The sequence below is a fragment of the Typha angustifolia genome, chromosome 6 (assembly GCF_048772165.1).
Source record: "Typha angustifolia cultivar Huaian chromosome 6, ASM4877216v1, whole genome shotgun sequence".
Classification (NCBI taxonomy): domain Eukaryota; kingdom Viridiplantae; phylum Streptophyta; class Magnoliopsida; order Poales; family Typhaceae; genus Typha; species Typha angustifolia.
Window position 1 is genome coordinate 10,136,052 of NC_133244.1, and position 21,983 is coordinate 10,158,034.

At 39.0% G+C, this 21,983-nt stretch overlaps 3 protein-coding genes across 3 annotated transcripts; all 3 read left to right on the top strand.

The window, feature by feature from the left end:
• Positions 1-1,328: 1,328 nt before the first annotated feature.
• LOC140761768 (uncharacterized) lies at positions 1,329-4,537 on the top strand. Its single transcript, XM_073099234.1, has 3 exons — positions 1,329-2,023; positions 2,557-2,807; positions 4,251-4,537. Exons 1-3 carry the CDS (start codon positions 1,352-1,354, stop codon positions 4,267-4,269), a joined length of 942 nt encoding a protein of 313 aa, XP_072955335.1. The 5' UTR covers positions 1,329-1,351; the 3' UTR covers positions 4,270-4,537.
• Positions 4,538-5,969: 1,432 nt separating this feature from the next.
• On the top strand, positions 5,970-8,697 carry LOC140761024 (G-type lectin S-receptor-like serine/threonine-protein kinase At2g19130). The gene has a single exon (XM_073098188.1). It carries the CDS (start codon positions 6,004-6,006, stop codon positions 8,476-8,478), a length of 2,475 nt encoding a protein of 824 aa, XP_072954289.1. The 5' UTR covers positions 5,970-6,003; the 3' UTR covers positions 8,479-8,697.
• A 2,530-nt stretch (positions 8,698-11,227) lies between these two features.
• On the top strand, positions 11,228-21,830 carry LOC140761025 (ubiquitin carboxyl-terminal hydrolase 14). The gene is made up of 20 exons (XM_073098190.1): positions 11,228-11,468; positions 11,556-11,727; positions 12,226-12,338; positions 12,419-12,755; positions 13,163-13,257; positions 13,968-14,101; positions 14,178-14,234; positions 14,346-14,423; positions 15,775-15,829; positions 15,903-15,944; positions 17,969-18,049; positions 18,749-18,947; positions 19,028-19,085; positions 19,180-19,302; positions 19,704-19,792; positions 19,905-19,994; positions 20,119-20,292; positions 20,419-20,546; positions 20,814-20,940; positions 21,483-21,830. The coding sequence occupies exons 1-20, from the start codon at positions 11,358-11,360 to the stop codon at positions 21,659-21,661; spliced, it is 2,442 nt and encodes an 813-aa protein (XP_072954291.1). The 5' UTR covers positions 11,228-11,357; the 3' UTR covers positions 21,662-21,830.
• The last annotated feature ends 153 nt before the right edge of the window (positions 21,831-21,983 follow it).

Sequence of the window (21,983 nt, forward strand, 5' to 3'; positions counted from 1 at the left end):
CCATGCGGTGGTATGCTTTATTCTCCGGTGACCCAATTCACTGAACCAACCCAATCCCAATCTCAATCTTTTCTTGTCTTGCCTCCTCACCACAAGTATATCTTCTCTACTCTCCCCCATAATTAAATGACAGATATTTTTCCCAACCGCTGGATGGATACGAATGACCAGGGGATCCATCGATTCATTGGTACGACTACTCTACTTTCGTGGTTGAAAATTGCCCCCACTGCTCGGAGGGAGATCCGCCGTTCGTTTCACCACGTCGTTGGGCACCACCAACTGGTATTCTTGCATGGAACCCCAGAGTAATTTAATAAGATTGGAGTTCTAGTTGAATATATATATTATATTAGGGTCCAATATGCATGAAATCCAGAGTCAATTAATTAATTGATGGTGAACTGGTGATGTGATGTGCGAAAATATCTGGATGTATCATATAATACGAGGTGGCGAGGTACCTGACGTCCATGGTGGCAACTTCACGTGGGCCATCCACCTCAGCAGTAGCTTGGAGATCAGATCACCCCCCATTATATGCTCTCAATGGTGGCCCTCATCACGCCACGAGGGGGCATCGCTTCCTCGCCACACGTTTTCTTTTTTTATCCACCCTTTTAGTTAGTATATAATCAAAATCATCATAATATTAATTAATAAAAAGCATTCCTACTATTCTACCCATAGAGACGACTAGAGAGTAGAGAGAGAAGGAAAAGTATCATCAGGATAGACTAGAGTTGGGGTCCTTGGGGAGGTTTTGGTGGTCCCGCGAGGAGATGGGCTTAAGATGCGGCCCACGTTTCGCGATCTCTGCCGTGGCGGACGACCAGACACGTAGGACTCCTGGAATCTCGCCGGGCAGCTGAGTCCACGTCATCGTATCGTATGGGTGGGTGGGAAGAAAAAGGAAAGGAAAAATCTGGGGCCTGGGGGAGGGTGTGTGGGACCGACTAGAGGGGGAGTGGGGGGAGAGCGGATGCAAGGAAGACCAAGGAATCCTAAACGCATGGGAGAGCGACACGTGTATGTACGAGGCAAGCGCTGAGCTTACTTCGTTGGGGAAACAGGGCTCGAGAATGAGAGAGGTCAGGTGCGTAGCAGTGGATACCATATGGTAAATGACGGTGCTGCCCCTCCCACATAACCCTTCACGGTGAAGTTAATACTAAGCTTACCGCATTTTGTTTTAGTATCTATCTTTATTGTTGTATTCACATTACATATATATTAGAAAATTTTATTTAATATTAATTCAAGGTGATTAGGTCGTGAGATATTAACTTACGGTAGGTAAGGCTACTGTTGCGGTGACCAGAATGCATCGCCCGTCTTTCGGAAATAATAAATGGGAGCAACTCCACACCCGACTTCGTTTTCCGGACGCTTTGGACCTTCCCCAAACTCTTTAGCATCCGAGGCAAAGCTTATTATTATGAGCAGCGGAGGAGGAGGAGAAGCAGCAGCAGCAGCAGCCAAAGAAGAGGGATTTCGATTAGCGATGGATGGGAGCGGGAGGAAGAAGAAGGGGTGCGAGCTGTGCTCGGGGGTGGCGCGGATGTACTGCGAGTCGGATGAGGCGATGCTGTGCTGGGACTGCGACTCCAGGGTCCACGGCGCCAACTTCCTCGTCGCGCGCCATTCTCGTGTCCTCCTCTGCCGCACGTGCCAGTCACCGACACCGTGGCGCGCCTCCGGCGCTCGTCTCGGTCCCACCGTCTCGCTCTGCGAGCGGTGCTGCCCCAGAAGAGACGATGAGGCAGAAGGAGGTGCCGGCGAGGAGGAGGAGGGGGAGGAAGAAGAAGTTGAATCAGAAGAAGAGGAGGAAGAGGAGGAGGACATGGAGGAGGGAGACGGGGAGAACCAGGTGGTGCCGTGGTCACCGCCGCCTCCGGTGGCGAGTTCCTCGAGCTCTAGCAGCAGCGAGGAGTCGTCGATCCGGATCGAGTGCCAAAGAAGTGGAGCGAGGGGGTCGTCATCGTTGAAGCGGATGCGAGATAATGCTGATCTCGCCTCCCAGGTAGAAGACCGCCTCATCGTTATCTTCTTCTCTACTTCTCTAGATTGTTTTGATTTATTTTTCTTCCTTATACCCTTACGGCTTTTGCCTTTGAAAGATGGTTCCGATCTATTTCATCCATATATTCCTCTTCTTGAACTCGAAAATTGAAAACAAAACCCTATGGGGAAAGAAATATGATGATTTGTTGCGTTTTTGCCCCATTGTCTACAAGCTGTTTTACTCAGAAATTTTATATATATATATATAAGAAATCTCCTTGAATTATTTTCTTATAATTTCCCTTCTTTTTTCTCAGTTTCATCGTTCTATTAGTTTGAATGAGAAAACGAATAATAATGTAGTTTATTTCGAAGAATTAAACGCGTCGTCAGATAGTAATTCCATGATCGAAGTTCCAATTTATAGGCATTTTTGCTCTTCAATTCAGTAATCTAAAGCTTACATACCTGCGTTTCTTGTTTGCCCCCCCAATCCCGGGATCTAGAATGCTATGTGACTCTGACGGTTAAGATTCTGCTGCATCGTCACAGGTCGATCACCCCTCTTCCTTGTCGCAATCGCAGCGGAACCACTTCTGGTCGGCCGGTCCGGCGTTTCCAGCTCTTGCCAGAGAGGACGATGAGGCTTCATCGAGCATCTTCCGGTTTCCCAAGGACCGGAAGAGATCACCTGGCCATCTGTTCCGTCCAGCTCCGGCTCAACCTGGTGTCTTGTCCACAAGGCCTCAGAGGAGCAGCAGTGAGCCGTCGATCTCGTTTGGAGGGCCCGTCTCAACCACTGAGTAAGTCTAACCTCTTCCATTCATCCACTATAACGCTAGTCTCATTATGCACATCCCCACTCTGTTTTCCTTCATCCCCTTCATGCATAATGCATAATGCTATTCTCACTCTAATAATTTTTTGTCCACCTATTTACTGTCGTCTGCATGTTTGTGTTCTGATGATGAAGTTGATAACTCATATTGGCAATTTCGTCTGTGTTCATCCACCCATAATGTACTATATTAACCAAATCAATTGTAATTTTTGCTTAGATAAGTCCGTTTGGAGGACCAAACTCTGATTTGTTTGACCCATCTACTTCCATTGCTTATATCATGTGGGCTGGCTGAACATTGAGTTTGCTGATAATTCCGGAACTCAATTATTTGTCGACAAGACTAATTTGTGCCAATACTTATTGCCATCTTTGATTCATTTTGCATGTAACAGTGGGTGCATTCTTATGTTAGATCTTTTGTGAATTTATAATTGGCTTTCAAACTCCAATGAAAATATGACAATTTCTTTGAGCTACACAGTTTTACATTTGGAGCCATTTTCATCTAATCCAGAAATCATGCGTGAAGAGCATATAATGAAAAGTAGATTGAAAAGAACAGATATATACTATTAGGTATGAGTCTACCAGATTATTTTAGTTCAATAGGGATTCATTGTGTCTGTTTCATTTGTTCGAGCTCTCTTCTTTCTTTAACAAGTGATATTAGAACTCATTGTTGGAAAGTCTAGAGCTACTCTTTACAGCAGATCAGCTGCACTAGGCTCCCAGCCACCCACCAATATACGGTGAAAGAGATCCTCACCCTTATCCCCATTACTAGGCTATTGCCGTTACATTGTCAAGCCGCATGTAAGAAAAGTTTGATAGCTCTTTTATAAACATGTGGCTGCTGAGGTGAAGTCAGCGAGTGGAACTAGAATCTAGTCCTGATATCAGGTTTGCTTAGATAGACAAAAAATCGATGCGCTCTTGCTGCTGCTCATAGATATCATCTGCTCCATTTAGGACAAGTATGGGACAAGTGTGCATGGGAGATTGCCTTTTGTGTATTACTAGAAATTTCAAACACCCTTTCTTTTGGTCAGCTGATTATAATTGATTAAGCATTGAAGTTATTTTACTGGAGCATTACTCACAAATAGGGGGGCTAAAGATCCAATAATTTATTGATGCACTAAATAGATGGTCTATCTTTTGTAGCGAAACAGATAATAGGGAAGGGCAGCTGAGTATTCTGGCTATTGTTAGCCTAATACATTTCTATCATAACAATATTCATAATAGGAAAGCTGTGTCTTGTGCAAAATTAAATGCGTAGTTTTGCATATGATGCTGAGTTTTCTGTAATATCATTTTATTAAAGCAACATAAATGGTAGGCTGTAGAAATTGCTGCTGTGTTTAGTTTCATATCTAATGCTAAATTTTCTATAATGCAGCTTTGTTGGAGGAACTTAAGGATGAACTAAAGATACAGCTAACTACAGCTTATTCAGTAGCTAACTCAAACACCTGGAAAGAAGAAGTTTTGAATTATGCTTCCGTTGAGACAAGTTTTATGTCTGTACCCAAAATTGTTTACAGGGGAAAAACTTTGCTTGGTGGTTGTGTTTGTTTGATTGTCTAGGAAACAATTGTTTGTATTTGCATACAGATCTTGGATGTGTAAATGCTACGGATAATTGTCGGGTTCTCTTAAAAAAAAATGTTGGTCTCTCTCTCTCTCTCTCTCTCTCTCTCTCTCATATTTTTAAATTTCTCGCGTTGAAGCATGAGTCGGAGAAGTACCTCCTAGACGTAAGTTGAGGTAACATTAATTCACAGGCATGGAGATTGCGACTAGGTTGCAATTTGCACTCACTAGTAGAACAATAGCGTACTGCGAGAGCACCAGATAAAAAAGAAGTTTCTCATATGTTTAAACTTACTTATTAGTGCCATGAGGATGGCGAGGTAGAGTTGTGTACCTTCTGTCATCTCTTACTGGTTGAATGTCACACCAAATTGATCGATTGCAGAACTGCCCATGTGATTGATATGTAATTCTTCACGTTTTTCTGTCATCTAGCCTTTATTTATAAGAAGAGAGATGTAATTCTTCACGTTTTTCTCTTGTACTCCGCCTATAATTTTAATTAGTGCACAAATTTAAATGCGCAATAAAAGTGAAAGCCCAAGCAAAGGGCTTGGGCTGTTTCTCTTATAGAAAGATCAAAAAGCCCAAAAAGGTTGTGAGAGAGAGAGAGAGAGAGAGAGAGAGAGAGAGCTACGAATCCGAAAAAGGCCACGTTATACTCTACTACTATTAGGTTCATGTGCGTAGTTCACAGCATTGTTTCTTTTTCGTTTGTTTCTTCTCTTATTTAAAAACTAGATTGTTTCACAAACACTTAATTTAGATAACTTATCAGATGGTACCAGACTACTACTGGTAGTTAATGCTAATAATTGTATCAACCTCTTCCATGCATTTCCAACGAAGCAACTGAGATAGAGGAACACAATATAGCGTCGTGTAAGCCCCAGGTTTGACAAGCTGATCGAAGAATGAATAAGGGTATAGAAACAATATTCACAGTACAAAATTGTGATCGAGCCTAAAAGGTTTCTTGATCTCTACTTGGGGAGAAAAAAAAGTATCTTGATCATAGCTCTTGACAAGGCTTTAAGAGAAATAGTATGTCAAAGATTCAGCTCCTCCTGGGTCTAGAGATGGGGATAGAAAGTAGAAGGACGAGCAGTCAGTCGTTGAATCCTTTATTTATAGCCTTTTTAACCCTACTAGAAGTTAATTAGAGGTCTGAATATTTTTTAATTCCTCCCGTCTTGGTCGGTGCCGTGCAAGCGAAAGATCCAAGTGGATGGCCTTTGAACCGTTCTTATGGAGCCGGCTGCTATCTATCACTCCTCTGTGGTAAAAGACGAACGTAGTAACTGCTTCCAACTAACCTTCCAAGTTGCAAACCAAAGAGAAGCAAAATAAGAGAGTAGAAGTCAATTCGGGGTAATGTATATATATCAACATACACAGGAAGTTAATGAGAAAAGGACTTCTCATCAGAGCCATTCAATGGCGACACCAAAATGCAACCTTCCCTGATTAATGGCACAGGTCATGGCATTTAAGATTGATCCACCTTTTTGTTTGTATTTTGTTTGCAATTCTACTCTATCTCTCTCTGCAGGCCTTCCATGCTAATTTTAGCCATGCCTTCTCGAGGAACTCAACACCTTCATCCTCATTTCCTCCTCATCCTCTTTCCCTCATTCTCTCTTAACGCCAGCTTCTCCTTCGCCGCCAGCTTCATATCTGTCGATCAGCCTCTCTCCGGAAGCAATACCATCGTTTCTCAAGGTGGCAACTTTGTGATGGGATTCTTCATACCAGGTGATAAATCCTCTCAGAACTACTACATGGGAATCTGGTACAAGAAAGTCTCCAAGTTCACACCTGTCTGGGTAGCAAACAGGGAGACACCCATATCAGACCCTGATTCCTCTGAGATCAGAGTATCCACTGATGGCAATCTTGTCCTCATTAACCAGCACAAGACCCAAATTTGGTCTACCAATATAAGCTCCATACCGTCCAACTCCACAAATATTGTTGAGATCCAAGACACCGGGAACCTCGTTTTGAGAGATGGGTTCAAGCCATCCAAGGTCTACTGGCAGAGCATGGATCATCCAACCGACACGTGGCTTCCTGGCGGCAAGCTTGGGAGGAACAAATTAACTGGGGAGAGGCAGATCGTTACCTCTTGGAAGAATTCTAATGACCCTGCTCCTGGGATATTCTCCCTTGAGATAGACCCGAATGGGTCTAGCCAATATTTCATATACTGGAATAAAACTCGAGAATTCTGGACCAGTGGAGAGTGGAATGGCAATATATTCACCAACGTCCCTGAGATGCTCTCACACTACATCTACAACTTTGAATTCGTGTCGAATGACAACACGAGCTACTTCACCTATTCCCTTCAAGATGATACGGTCATCTCGAGATTTATCATGGATATTTCGGGACAAATAAAGCAGCTAACTTGGGTGGAGGGATACCAGCAATGGATACTCTTCTGGTCTCAGCCGAAACAACAGTGTGATGTTTATGCTCTATGTGGGCCTTTTGGCGTCTGCAATGAGAGGAGCTTTGCCTTCTGCAGCTGCGTCCAAGGTTTCAGCGAAGCCTCCCCGACGGACTGGGAACTGAACGATCATAGCCGCGGGTGTCGGAGGAATGCGCCGTTGCAATGCGCCACTAATAGCTCAGCGAACGGCCCGAAAGATGGATTCTTTCCAATGCCAGGTGCTAGCTCAGTGGATACTCCACACTCTTTACCAGCTGCTACTGTTGAAGACTGCGAATTAGCTTGCTTGAGGAACTGCTCTTGTACTGCTTATTCTCACGGCATTACTGGGTGCTCTATGTGGTACGGAGATCTGCTTAGCTTGCAGCAAAAGTCGGATGGATCGAGTGGAGAGACTCTTTACCTTCGTCTCGCTGCTTCGGAATTATCGCAGCATTCCGAGAGCAAGGAGGGAGAGATGAAGTGGGTTGTGCTAGGCTCAGTGCTAGGCAGTTTAGCTTGCTTGGCCATCGTCTTCACCCTGGTCTGGGTATACCGGCGGAGGAAAAGAATGGCGACTGCTACTACTAGTATTAGTACAATAACAGAGGGAAATCTGATGGTGTTTCGGTATAGCGAGTTGCAGAGAATGACCAAGAACTTCTCTGAGAAGTTAGGGGGAGGAAGCTTTGGGTCTGTATACAAAGGGATGCTACCGGCGGGCAGCACCATTGCGGTGAAGAAGCTGGAAGGCCTTGTCTGTGTGGGCGAGAAGCAATTCCGCAACGAGGTGAGCACGGTGGGATCAACTCATCATGTAAACTTAGTTCGCCTTCGCGGGTTTTGCTCCCAAGGCGACCATAGATTGCTGGCGTACGACTACATGCCCAAAGGTTCTCTAGGCGAGCAGCTGTTCAGAAACAGCAGCTCCATGGTCTTGGACTGGAACAAAAGGTATCAGATTGCACTCGGTGCTGCAAGAGGACTAGCTTATCTCCACGACAACTGCAGGGACCGCATCATACACTGCGACATCAAGCCAGAGAACATCCTTCTGGATGAATCCTTTGTGCCTAAAGTCGCGGATTTCGGTCTGGCGAAGCTCCTGGGCAGAGACTACAGTAGAGTTCTGACCACAATGAGAGGGACCATTGGCTATCTTGCACCGGAGTGGATCTCAGGTGTGGCTATCACTGCGAAGGCTGATGTGTATAGCTACGGGATGGTGCTCTTGGAGATTATATCTGGTACAAGGAACATGCAACAGTGTGAGGAGGGAAGGACGAGTTGTTTCCCTTTACTAGCTGCAAACAGAGTTAACGAAAGGGATGTGGTCAGCTTGCTGGATCATCGGCTTCAGGGTGACGCCAACTTGGAAGAGCTCGATCGAGCCTGCAAAGTTGCTTGTTGGTGCATTCAGGATAACGAAGTCGATCGGCCATCCATGGGGCAGGTTGTTCAGATTCTAGAGGGCGTTATACAAGTTGACATGCCTCCCATCCCCAGGTCTCTTCAATTGTTTGCAGAGTCTCCGGAGACGATGGTTTTCTTCTCAGATTCTTCTTCAGGCCAGGCAAATTTACCCAATGGAAAGTAGGACCAACTTTTCTGCTCCTCAAATATAGATAGATTTCTAAGAAGCATACACACACACACACACACACACACATAAATATATATATATATATATATATATATATCTCATACTGTGTCATTAGGCTGCAAACATTCATTGAGAAGCTGAATGTTGTCTTAGGTTTTTAATTTTTGTTGGATCCCAAGTCCGAGAAGACAAAATTTACAGTACCTTATTGAATCTCACTAATTGCGACAAAGCACATATATCAAAGACATCTTCAAAGTAATAGCGTATTTTATTTTCTGAACAGAGTAATAAATCACATAATTCCAGGGAGCGAACAATATTTCATCTGATAAAGTAATGTCACATATAATCTAGTGGAACACAAACAATATTTCATCTGATAAAGTAGTACACTAGACTTGGATATATATATAAAATTATGTCGTTTCCACGGCAGATAATGCTCTCACTAATGGAAATGTCAAACTCTTGCAAGACAGCAGCAACATTCAAGATAGAAGCCAAATAGATAATGCTGTCACTAATTTCTTGCATTCCAAAAATTCTCTACTTCAACTTCAACTTCAAATTTATTAGATGAATAAATATACTAAAGTTTTTTGGAATCTCAGCCAGCTGAAAGACCACAGTAAAACGGACAAAAATTAAAAAAAAAACAAAGAATAAGCTCTTTGCATGGCTGGCTCACAATTAAATTACATAGTTGATGAAGATATGACAAGAAAGATCTTCGAGAAGCCATAGTTTTCCAACGGATGCACAAGTCTAGAGATTCGAGATGAGGCAGAACACCTGAAAGCATATATGGCAAGGACGTATTTCAAAGAGAGAAGAATATCTTTCAGGACTTGAGTATAAAGCTCTTTAGTTGGCTGTGAAGCTTCAAAGAATAAAACATCTATCATATCCCCTGTATACTTAAAAAGTGGTCAAGTTTACCGGATGGACTTCAATCTTTTTGCAGAAGGGAGCAGAATTCAACAAGTAAATACTGTAGCCCCAGGTGACGAAACCCTACTATTCTCATCCACTCCACTCCACTCCACTCCACTCAGGCATGTAACAATATATATAGCAGGTACTGAACATCTTCTTCAGTTACGTCTACGTTAACCAGATCAAATGATTTAAGGTTCGAAAAGCCACCATTTAAACCAGGGGGCAGGAGATGGCTTCTAAGAGCAAAAATTTGAGCGGAAAGCATTTGATAGATGAGGATCCTCCTTGATCAATACTAAATAGCTGACACGGAAAGCTGTATTTCCTTTAAAGCATCAGTATATCTGAATGGTGTTGCTGACAAATCAAGAACAAGCTCCTTTGACTTTGATGCAATAGCAAATCTAACCCGGATCTGTTAAGATGATCACCATGGTCGCTATGAAAAGGAGAAGTTAATCTTAAGTTCCCCAACAACCCCTATACCAATATGATGATGTTGCAAGACGCTGCTGACATTCTCAATGAACTTCCCTGTCCTCCAGCTAATAATTAATTTGTTGCTTTCTTGAGGAAGAACATATAGCTAGCTAAGCATGGTGGCACTATCAAAGCTTAGCTTAGAGGTGGCATGTCCAAACTCCACACTCCAATCACGCGAATAGTATACTAGTCCTTACAGCAATCTTTCAGTGTTCAATCGTGATATTATCGAGTGTAGCACATAAACATCCTGCCATCCTGCAATGAGAAAACAAACAGCTAGAAAATGTTAATATATATATATATATCTCAGGAAGTTCGTGAAGCTGAAGGTTTGATCTTCTTTCAGACAAAGTGCTTTCTGATGCCGGGTGCTCAATCTCTTTCTCGACTAAAATAATCTTTAAGAAATTTCTAATATTCACCCACCGTTTTGGAGTCATCTCTCACCCTAGCCCATCCACCAATTTAAAAACCTCTTCCTAGATCTAGTTACCTTACCTCTCCTATCTCACTAAAAGATAATTTAAATTTTTTTTATAAAAAATTATCTGTAGTATTTCAATGAAATAATTCTTGATTGATATTCTTTAATTTAAAAATAATTAGGTTTAGTTAATTTAGAGTGTTATATAAAAATTATAAGATAAAATAAAATATCTTGTTATGAAATCTTTAAAGATAAATTATTAATTAAAAAATAAAGATTATATAGAGTGTTAAATGAAAGTGATCTTGTCTTGTTTAGTAAATGTGCACAATTTCAAATTTATATGTGTTATTTGGGTTATAAACTTATTCACCAGATTATTCTAGTGATATAATTAGAACATTTGGATCAAATTATAATGCCATATTTGCTTCTACGCCTATATAAAGTTGATATATATATATATTGAATAAATACTCGTACAATTGCTCTTCAATCTAAAATTTAATAAAAAATAAAAAAGTACTTTTAACTAAGAGAAATTTGTGAAAATTAGAATAGAAATAATTTTTCATATTTTTATGTATAAATTTCACAATATAAAATTTGAAAGAGTACACGACATGCAGAAAATAAGAATTGTGAAAGAGTATGCATGATATAATACATGTAAAATATTGGTAATTTTTTTGTAAGAGGTACATTATTACATAAGAGAGGGGTTTGGGGGGGAGGGTTTAAAAGGGTACGGTTACGTATGAATAGGAAAAAGAAAAAGAAGAAGAAAAAAAAACCCCAAAATCAACGGCCCAATTATAATCCCAAACCCATTTAAGCTCCGGTATTCGTGTTATTATGGTAAAAGAAATCCCCTCCCCCCCCCCCCTCTTTCTCTCTCTCTCTCTCTCTCCCCCGTTCTCCTTGAAACGCTACTAGCGCACCTGAAGAAGAGTTCTCTTTCTCCTTTCCTGATCGCATCCCCTTCTTCTCCCCCTTCGAAACCCTAACCCTAAGCTCAATGATCTCGACTCCTATGGAGATCCTCCGCTCCCACCTTTCCAAGGTCCGCATACCCGGCCCTACCAACCGTATCTACAAGGAGGAGTGCTGCATCTCCTTCGACACTCCGGTGTGAATCATTTTTAGGGTTCATTTCATCTCTTCTTCTTGCTCCCCATCTCTTCTGACATATTGAGTTGTTCTGGCTTGCGCTCAGAGGTCGAATGGAGGGCTCTACGTGGACCTCTGCTCGTTTCTTGCGTTCGGGAAGGACTTCGTAGGATGGAACTATGAAAAGACCGGAAACCCTGTCTACCTCCACATCCAGCAGCGCAGGAAGCTGGTCCCCGAGGACCGACCGCTCAAGAAGCCCACGTTGCTCGCAATCGGTACATTTCTTCGTGCCTGTACTTTTATTCCTTCTTTGTGTGCACTCTACTCTGGAAATATTCTACTGTTTGGCTGCCTGCTTAGACCCATGGTTATTTGGTGATCAATTGGCTGTTTAGAGTCTGGAATAACACTCGCCACTGATGTTCTATACCATGCTGGATCAATGTCTTGAATGTTCTGGTGCTTGTTTTTTTGGAAGTTGTTATTTGGGTAACTGTCGATAAGAAGATTTTGGGTGTAACTTACTATGTTTGTATGTTAGATGTGGCCCTTAGAAAGGGTGGTACGAAAACCCTCTTTGAGGAGGATTTCAGTGAGCATCCACATGTTCTCGTTCTAACAAAATTATATTGCAAGACCTCTTTGATTAAGAAAGGAGACAGATTGTTTCTCTAGACTGCAGACTCTCTCTCTCTCTCTCTCTCTCTCTCTCTCTCTCTCTCTCTCTCTCACCCACCCACATGTAATTTCTAATACTTTCTCATCATTGATAGGTCTGGAGGGAGGATTTGATAATCAAGAAACTGAATATGAAGAAACTTACAATATTGTCATATTACCTGACTTCATTTATCTTCCTTTTCCCTCTGTGGAGTTGCCAGAAAAGGTATGCCCTATTTTCGCTGTTAAAACCAGAATATAGTGAACCCTTCTAAGATTATGCTGCAAATATAATTCCAAATGCAGGTTAGACTAGCAGTTGATGCCATTTTAATTGCCGAAGGTGCTGAACGCAGAGAGCAACTAGCATCTTGGGCTGCAGAGAAAAGGAAAGTTAGTGCTTATGCTATGACTCTGCAACAGATTGACAATGGGGTTGTTGTGCCTCCTTCTGGCTGGAAATGTAGCAAATGCGATAAGACTGATAACCTCTGGTTAAACTTAACTGATGGAATGATACTCTGTGGAAGGAAAAATTGGGATGGGACTGGTGGCAATAATCATGCTGTTGAGCACTACAGAGAGAAAAATTATCCTCTTGCTGTAAAACTTGGAACTATAACTGCTGATCTAGAAGCCGCAGGTAATGTTATATTGCATATATGATATCATTCGTGTAAGAGATAAGGTCCACTTATGTAGTTCTACAATTTATGCTGGACAATATTCTGTGTTGCTCTTTTAGTTGGATAGTAGTGTTTATGGCTCACTGCACAATCTTATATGTGGCTGATTATTGCTTATCAATAAGTCTAAAATATTTCATGTTTTGTTTGATGTGACTAGAGTGGTTTAATCTTTATTTTGCAATAAAAACATTCCATTTGCAAATAATCTATATGCCCACGTGCATATGTATCATTTTCATGGCAGCTGCTCCTATATTCATCATATGTTGTTAAAATGTTGAGCTCAGTCCATTTTCATATATAGGGGTCAAAATTTTCCTTTTAGAGTGATATTTGTATCAATCTTTTTGTGGCAGCTCAGATGTTTTCTCTTACCCGGAGGATAATAGTGTCGAAGATCCTTTATTAGCTCAGCACTTGTCACATTTTGGCATCGATTTTTCATCACTGCAAAAGGTTAGTCATACTATTGTTGGGAAAAAGAATTATTTTCTACATTCTACTCTAGTTAACTTCTACTGTGAATTTTGTTTGTGGACTTGAAGATTAAGGCAATGTTATTTTATACAAGGCCATTAACTTTCTACTTTTACGTTTATGAAAGATTCTGAAAGGTTTTTCTTGTGTTGTTTGCCCCTAGAGAGGAGAAAAGATAAACATGGTTCTGCTAGTCCTTTTATTGATATTCCTATTTCTAAATAGTGTTTCAGTTTTATTGCTCATGATTTTTGTGGTCCTTTCTTTGATCCACTGTGGGCGTTAGTGCTTGGTGATCAAAGAAAAGTCTTGTTCTGAGGCATCCTTTTTATTTTTTGTGCCACTTTATCCGAGAATCCATGCTCCAGTAATAAAATCACAGTGCATGAGATGATGGCACTTGTGTGGAGTGTCTGGAAAAGATGTTTTTCTGGATCATTAACAAGAAAACATTTTCCAGTATCGGTGTTCTGTAAAGCATAGTGCATACAACTACATATAGCTTATTTGAATACACTGTATACAAACCCTTGGTCATTGTTACGGACTTATGGTCAAAACAAGACGAGCATGATTTTTTCTGTTGGTGCACTTCCTTTGTGCTGACAAAAGTTGACCAACGCTTCTTAATCTAGTGCGACAATTATTTATTGCAAGAAATATAAAGATAATGGCTGCTTTTTTTACAGACTGAAATGACAACTGCTGAAAGAGAACTTGATCAGAACACAAATTTTGATTGGAATAGGATCCAGGAAAGTGGACAAGAAGTGGAACCTTTATTTGGACCTGGCTATACCGGGCTTGTCAATCTTGGAAACAGGTATCTTATTTTGAGTGCTTGAAAAGTTTTGGCATAACTTTATAAAGGACCGCTAAAGTTCATTCATTTTCTTCAGCTGTTACATGGCTTCAACAATGCAAGTGATTTTTTCAACTCATTCTTTCATTTCAAGGTATGCACTTGTAGTCATCAAGGAGTCATTATTTTTTATATCTTTAAAGTTCAAATTACCCTTTGTTTAATAGCTACTTTTTTTTGTCCCCCTTTATATGCTGTATTGCAGATACTATGCAAAGCAGAACTTGAAAGCTGCATTTGAGATGGCTCCTGCTGATCCAACTGTAGACCTGAATACACAGTTGTAAGTGGGCATGCTAGCATTCTTATGCTATAGAGTTACACCTAGGACATCAATACTGTTTTACTAATATTGAGAGAACACAAGGTTCATGCAACTTAATATATGCTTTTTGCTGTTTATATATTTTTAAATTGTAGTGTTTGTTTGGTTCAAATTTATCAGTAAAAGAGAAGCCACACTGCATGTGAATACTGTTCCTCATAACATAAGTTATTAAGATGCATCTGGCTTGCAAGAGTTTCCTGGGAGTCTTTATCGATGTATTTTCTTGGCTTGTTAATGACTCCATGCATGTATAATCTTGGGGATTGTTCTAACATTGGTTCTGAACTTGTCACTTCTCAGTGTCCAAAAAGAAGTCAAATTTATATGAACGACTTACAGGAATATCAAGTTGATGTGTCACATGAATACATTATGATACAAAGACTTACATGGCAATTCCAAATTCTAATTTATAACTTGTATTATGTGTTTATTGCATTTCTTTTTTTATACTTCAATGTGTGTCATGACAATTTAGATGGTAAGTAGATTAACTATCATGAATGGCCATGCGGCAGTCAAGTACCAGCTTTGTTATAGGGAGGTATTGTCTGCACCCCAGCTGTGCCAATAGCCAGTCTCGCACAACAATTATTGTTCATTATAACCTTAATCAAACTCATGAAATTGTACGGTTCTCCCTGGTTGATTTGGTGGCATTTATAATGAATATGGCATTGTCCTGACATGCTTTTGCACTATATAATGATTATACACTTCAATTCACATTTCCTTGTATAATACATGGGCGTATCCAGGTAGTATGAACTTATCTTTTCTTCAGTATCTGGAGTTTTGATAGTTCTGTGTTTAAGCTCTATGTTAATATTGCTATGTCAAAACATTTGGAGGACACAGGCTTTAACTAAAGGTTTGCTGGGATCCATGCCCATTGTTAAAATGGGTCAGAGATAAACATGTATTATTCTTGCAATATTTTCTCGGTGAATTATAAGTGATTCTTAAAAATATTTTTGGGTTTTGGGGATTTTTGATGATGACTGTTGTGGATAACAGATGCAGTCAATGGCAGTAATTCTGATTATCTGCTTTGGAGATCTTTAATATAAAATCTACATATGCATTGATTTAGCTAATATAGATCAAGACTAGCTTTTATTATTGGTTGTGCTTGAACATTTTTTCTTAAGTGTTCTGAAATTACTGGGGGAAAGTTATGTTTTTTATTCTTTTTTTTTTGTCTGTTTTTTTTACCAACAGGCCGCAGCCCTTATTTCATTGAAAGTTTGAAACTTGAAATAAATTTTTTTATTCTTTCTAAATTGATAGAATGATGTTTTCATAGGACAAAGCTAGGGCATGGTATGCTGTCGGGTAAATATTCTCAAGCAGCTCATGAGGTATGCAAAGATATTGCTTGCTGGTTATCTTTACATTTTGAGGCAGGATATTAATATCTTGTAGATCAAACAGCTAGAAGAAGCGGGCAAGTGTGAAACGATGACCTCAAGTGCTGTAAGTTTTCCTGGTACTCCTTTTTAGCCTTTTTGCTAGTCTGCGATTTCATTTGCATGACACTGGAAAATTTAATAGAATACATTTTTCTTGTGATCTCTACATACCTGTGGTTCCCAGCTTTGTGTCAAGAGATCAATAAAACTTTATATGAGCAAAAAATCATAAAGAAACCTGTAATTGTTTATACAATGATGATTGGACATTATAATATCTTCGACTTCACTTTTTATGTTTATAGGGTCACGTAATAAATGGAATGTAGGGAAACATGCAGGCAAGTTGCAACCTCTTGCACTACATCAATTTTTGATTATGAGGCGAAGTAATAATGATGAAGACATGATGAGAAATCTCTATTAATTGCTTGGATATGCTACACTGCTGAAAATTTTCTTTTTTATCCCTAATTTACCTAATGATTAACAGTGGTCAACACTTACTTTTGTACAATGCTGCAGAACCAATGTAGTGTTTCTCTTTGCCTTTGTCTATTCTTGATTGTTGGAAAATTTTAGCTGATTTTCTTCCTTCCGATCCTGTGATGTATATTCTGGGGAACTCTGTGCTTGCTTAGATTGTACCCAAGATTTCATTTTAATTTGTTTATTTGTCAGCCATTTTGGCTATGAAACTAGTGAATTATCTTCTTTATGAACATTTGGGAAACAGTAACATAACATTTGGGAAACTAGTGAATTATCTCATTGGTACTTTTTTTTAATTATCAACAACTCAGAACAGCTTCACCAAGGTAAAAACACATTAACTGCTGATAATGCCTGCCTCTAAAATTGGTTTATGAGGATAATAGAATAAGCTCTATTTTTATCAGCAGTTAACAATTTGCATGTTGTAATAAGTAAACATAAGTTATAATTTTTCTTTATTTTTGAAAAGACTGCAAAGTAAGAAAAAAAATGACAAATCTTGTAACCTTCGGTCTCACAATCTCATTTTTTGCTGGTGAACTAATGCGTCATGCTTAATAATTGTTATGTACAAAAATGAAGATCGTGACTTTCCTCCCCTATTCAGTTGAGTCTTTAATATTTCATTTCTTAGATATATTCTCCAACATCAAATCTGTGTAGGAATAAGATGTCTAATATTTGTGAGGAAAATTTTCTTTTAGCAACCGTGCAACTGCTAAATTAGCAGCAACATATGAGTCACAACTCGGATATTATTTTCCTCTCCTATTTTCTTACTATCAGTATCAACAATGCAATGGATGTATTCACCTATATGCATTTCTTTAGAGGAATCAACATAATATAAAAATTTGACCCCCAACTCACAAGCTGACTTATAAATTTATAATGCTTATTTTTCTTTAATTTGTTGAAGTGTTAGTCAAAATTGAGCAACTTGTTTTTTTTCCTTATCTCCTTATGGTTCTTCAAATTATCGTTTGTTTTAGCCACTTGTTCACCAAAAATGGCTCATGCAACTCATGCATATATGGTGACTATAATTAATATGTGAAATACTTTACCACTATCAAGGTTTTCAATTTTGGTCGATCCCAATCCAGATTGGTTAAAACGAATCGAGATCAGTAATAGCTGATAGGAGAGAGAGAGAGGGCTACAAGTGGGGTGGGAGGCATGGGACAGAGGGAGCCGATAGGGAGAGGGGAAGAGAGAAGTAGATGGGAGAGTGGGAGTGGTTGTGAGAGATGGTGGCTAGATAGGAATGGAAAGTGAGGGTTTTTCTTATAACTAAACCAGGTAGAGTAAATCCTGTACACAATACATCTTGAACCACTATGCTTTGACTTGCAACAACTTGCTAGGCCACACTGCCAAGGTGGTCGCCATTTCCGATTTTTAAAGCACTGGTTTTAACAAGTTAAATAATTACGGTTGTCTGGAAAATGATAGTTTAAGAATCAAAATTTGGCTATCCTGACCTGCTGGAAATATTTCATCATTGCATTGAACTTCACTTTTTCATTCTCGCCAGATTTTCATGTGTGATTTAATACTATTCCTTATATTGTTAGTGTTTTCCTCTTACAGAAGCAGGAAGGGGTCCCTCCTCGAATGTTTAAAGCAGTTATTGCTGCTAACCATCCTGAATTTTCTAGTATGAGGCAACAGGTAACTTTCTCTTTAAGCATTATTAGTCAGTGTTTGGTTGTCATTTTTTTAATTTTTCTCAATATATTGTCTCCCTCATTTAGAAAAAATATGTATTGATTGATTGTTTTTTTGGTAGTTTTATCATTCTTATAGCCTTATAGAACCGTCTAAAATTTGATTGTTGTTATAGCCTTATATAACAGTCTAAAATCAGTCTTAGAAAATGTGCTAGAATCTAGATGAGGTAAATCTGGCTGACCTTTTGGCTACCTCAAACAGGTATACGTTAAAATTTTAAATTTATTTGTATAACGATGAATTCCAACTGATTGCCTCGGATGAACTCATAAACCCATATGTTCTTGTGTTCTTGTATATCTTTTAAGTCATAATATATGGCTAGTCCATGTGTTCTTTCTTATGATCTTTCCGGAGTTGCATGTGGTGAGTTATTCAGATTGCCCCTTTGCAGCTTTTATCACAAGTGTGCCAGACATTTTTTTTTATCTGTGATAGTATATATTTTTAAAAATGTAATTGCCTCATCTATATGCATATGGGTCAGTACTTGCAAGAGCAAGATATATTCATTTGAACTTGAAGCATATTCCTCTTGAACCATTATCTGTTCTGTATGTAACCACTATAATTTGTATGATGCATATATGCACAACTTCTAAGGTACTTTGTGGGTTATGTACATTTGTTGCTTTGTAGGATGCCCTGGAGTTCTTTCTACATCTACTTGACCAAGTTGAACGTGCCAATTCTGGAAAACCTGAAGCTGATCCCTCAAGGAGTTTTAAATTCTTTATTGAAGAGAGGCTTCAATGTCCATCTGGAAAAGTTACTTACAATAGAAGAGCAGACTACATTCTTTCTTTGAATATACCACTAGATGAAGCTGTTAATAAAGGTAACCATCTTTAGGTTTATCAATTTGTTTTAGGTTCATTTCTGATCCTTCAATTTTGATGCCTTGTAATAATAATACAGAACAGCTGGAAGCATTTCACAAAATGAAAGCAGAAATGGGTTTGGAAGGCAAGGAAATGTAAGGAACATCTCAATTACATATATCATTTTCGTACTTTTTACATAAGTTTCAAGTTTTTGAATATGTTTTTTTTTTAAATTTTTTTTTACAGAGCTAGTGCTGAAATTGTACGGCCTAGAGTTCCCTTGGAAGCTTGCCTATCAAGTTTTTCAGCTCCAGAGGAGGTTCATGATTTTTTCAGCACTGCATTAAATGCTAAGACAACAGCAATTAAGTAAGTTTGTGTCAAAATAAATTGTTGTGCTGTAAATAATATCAAAGAAATGCATGAGATCTTTTATTATCCATCTTGGTGCTTAAGCCAGTTGTGACCATAATCTCATATCTTTGTTGCATTTACCATATCAATCTTTAGCTTCATTAAGATTGTGAGTGTTAGATAATGGATTGCCAATAAAATGCCTTTATTGTTTTCATTGCTCCTTGAATGTGAAAGCTATATGTAATCACGGAGCATATGTAGCATGCAAGGATTCTTTATCTGCTTTCTGGTGGGGCAATTTGTTCTAGAATTTTATTCGACGGTGTGAATTGTAGCTTAAATTGGTCAACAATGGAATGAACAAACATTAAACAGTATATGGACTAGGGAGTTCTGACTACATGGTTTTACAGAACCACTGGTTTGACAACATTCCCTGATTACCTGGTTCTGCACATGCGTAAATTTGTGATGGAGGAAGGTTGGGTGCCAAAGAAACTTGGTAATTTTCCCCTTTTCATTTCTCACTTCCTTTTTCTCATTTGGTACTAATACACTGTTATTGTTGTGACTGCAAATTGAAATAATTGTCTTTCTTCTCCACTCTATTCCAGATGTTTACATAGATGTACCTGATATAATTGATATTACACACATGCGCAGTAAAGGTTTGCAGCCAGGAGAAGAACTACTACCAGAAACAGGTACATTATGCTATAACTTTTTATGTTTGTTAGATAAATTAATTCCAAACGAGGCATTCTCTCTCTTGGGTTTTATCTTGAATTGATGATCATCTGCTCCTATTTACTATTTACTGTTCTGCAGTTCTTGGTGGTGAGAAAATAGAACCTACCCATCTTGTTGCTAGTGAGGATATTGTGTCCAAGCTTGCAAACATGGGATTTAATTATCTCCACTGTCAGAAAGCTGCCATTAGCACCTCAAATGCTGGAGTTGAGGAAGCAATGACCTGGCTGCTGTCTCATATGGATGATCCAGGTTTCTTTCATTTTTTGATATAAATGACTTATAAGCTATATCTTTGTATCTGCTATCATGTTAGGACTGCTTCCAAACAGCCATTTTTTTTTATAGCATATTGATGTTTGTTATATTATTCTACAGATATAGATGACCCTTTATCCGCCGATTCAAGGACTGCAGATCTACTATCTGTTGATGAAGCAAGTGTTGAAACTTTAATTTCATTTGGATTTCAAGAAGATGTTGCTCGAAAAGCACTAAAGGCTTCCGTAAGACTGATCTTATATTTTTGCCTTTCATGAGAAGCATCTGATACCTATTGCATTAAACTCTTATATTAGTTAAATGGAATAATTTTCTTTTCCAATTGTACTGTTTGCTGCTTCTTATTCTTAATACTGTTTACCAGTCTTCATCATTTCCATATTCCATAGATTTATTTCATTTGACTAAATATAAAGGCTTTCTGGTTTGTCCTTTTCTTTTCTGAGTCCATTGAAGGTTGATTAGCTGATTTATGTCTAAATATTATGTAGGGTGGCAATATTGAGAAAGCGACAGACTGGATATTTAGCCACCCGGAAGCATCTAGTTCAGTGGACAGTGATGCTGCATCAAGCAATAATCATGCTGATGACCCAGGAGTTCCAGATGGAAGCGGCAGTTAGTTTCTTCGACCTTTTTTTACTTTCAATTTTCATGCCTACTAGAGTATTAAAATGTGCATATTTTCTAATAAGAAGTTTCCTTTTTGTTGTTCTGAAAATTTTGCCCTGATGCTTCCATTTTCGTTACAAATTTTCCTTGCTTTATCTTTGAGCTTGGTAATGATGTTTGCCTCTATTCCCTAAATTTTTTACTTGAACAATCAATATTTGGTTCTCAATCATATCTACAGTGTCAATCCTTCTAGCTTATTGTAACCTGATCGAATGAACTCTGCAGGGCTCTTTGGTTTTCTTTGGAATATTTTGTCATGATTTATAATAGTGAATTTTCATGTCTGCCACTGATTTTTGCTAGTGCTCTAAGTAGTTGCACTACGTTTAGCAAAATGTAATGAATCTCAGTATATTGCATTATGGCCACCTTGTGGAGTCTTCACTGTTTCATTTATTTTCATCCTTTTTTGGTTCTTTGAAATATTCTTTAAAATAAGATATGGTCCTGATTCTTTTTGTATCATCAATAAACTTGTTCCACAGGATACAAGCTGATGGCACTGGTGAGCCACATGGGCACCTCCACTCAGTGTGGCCATTACGTGGCGCATGTGTATAAAGATGGAAGATGGGTTATCTTCAATGACAGCAAGGTTGGGGCATCAGTAAACCCGCCGAAGGACATGGGATATCTGTACTTCTTTGAGAGGATAAATAGTTAAAAGAAGACAAACCGATGAAATGTTTACAATCTTATAGTCTTGCCTACGGCGCAGAGAGATTAAGAGTCTTTGATGGTGACATTATTGAGCCTCCTGTGCTTCTGTATCACAGAAAGTAACTTTTGATGCATATGAATCATCTCTTCGCAATAAAAAAAACATTCTTTTAGTCTACGGTGCATTTGCCTGATGATGGCTTTTATCATCATGATATTTGCATCTGATTTTTGATATGCTTTGGTTGATGGTTTTACATATACATATACTGATATAACTAGTATCTTTGTGCTGATATCGCTCTACAAGTAAGAAGCTGCTTGTG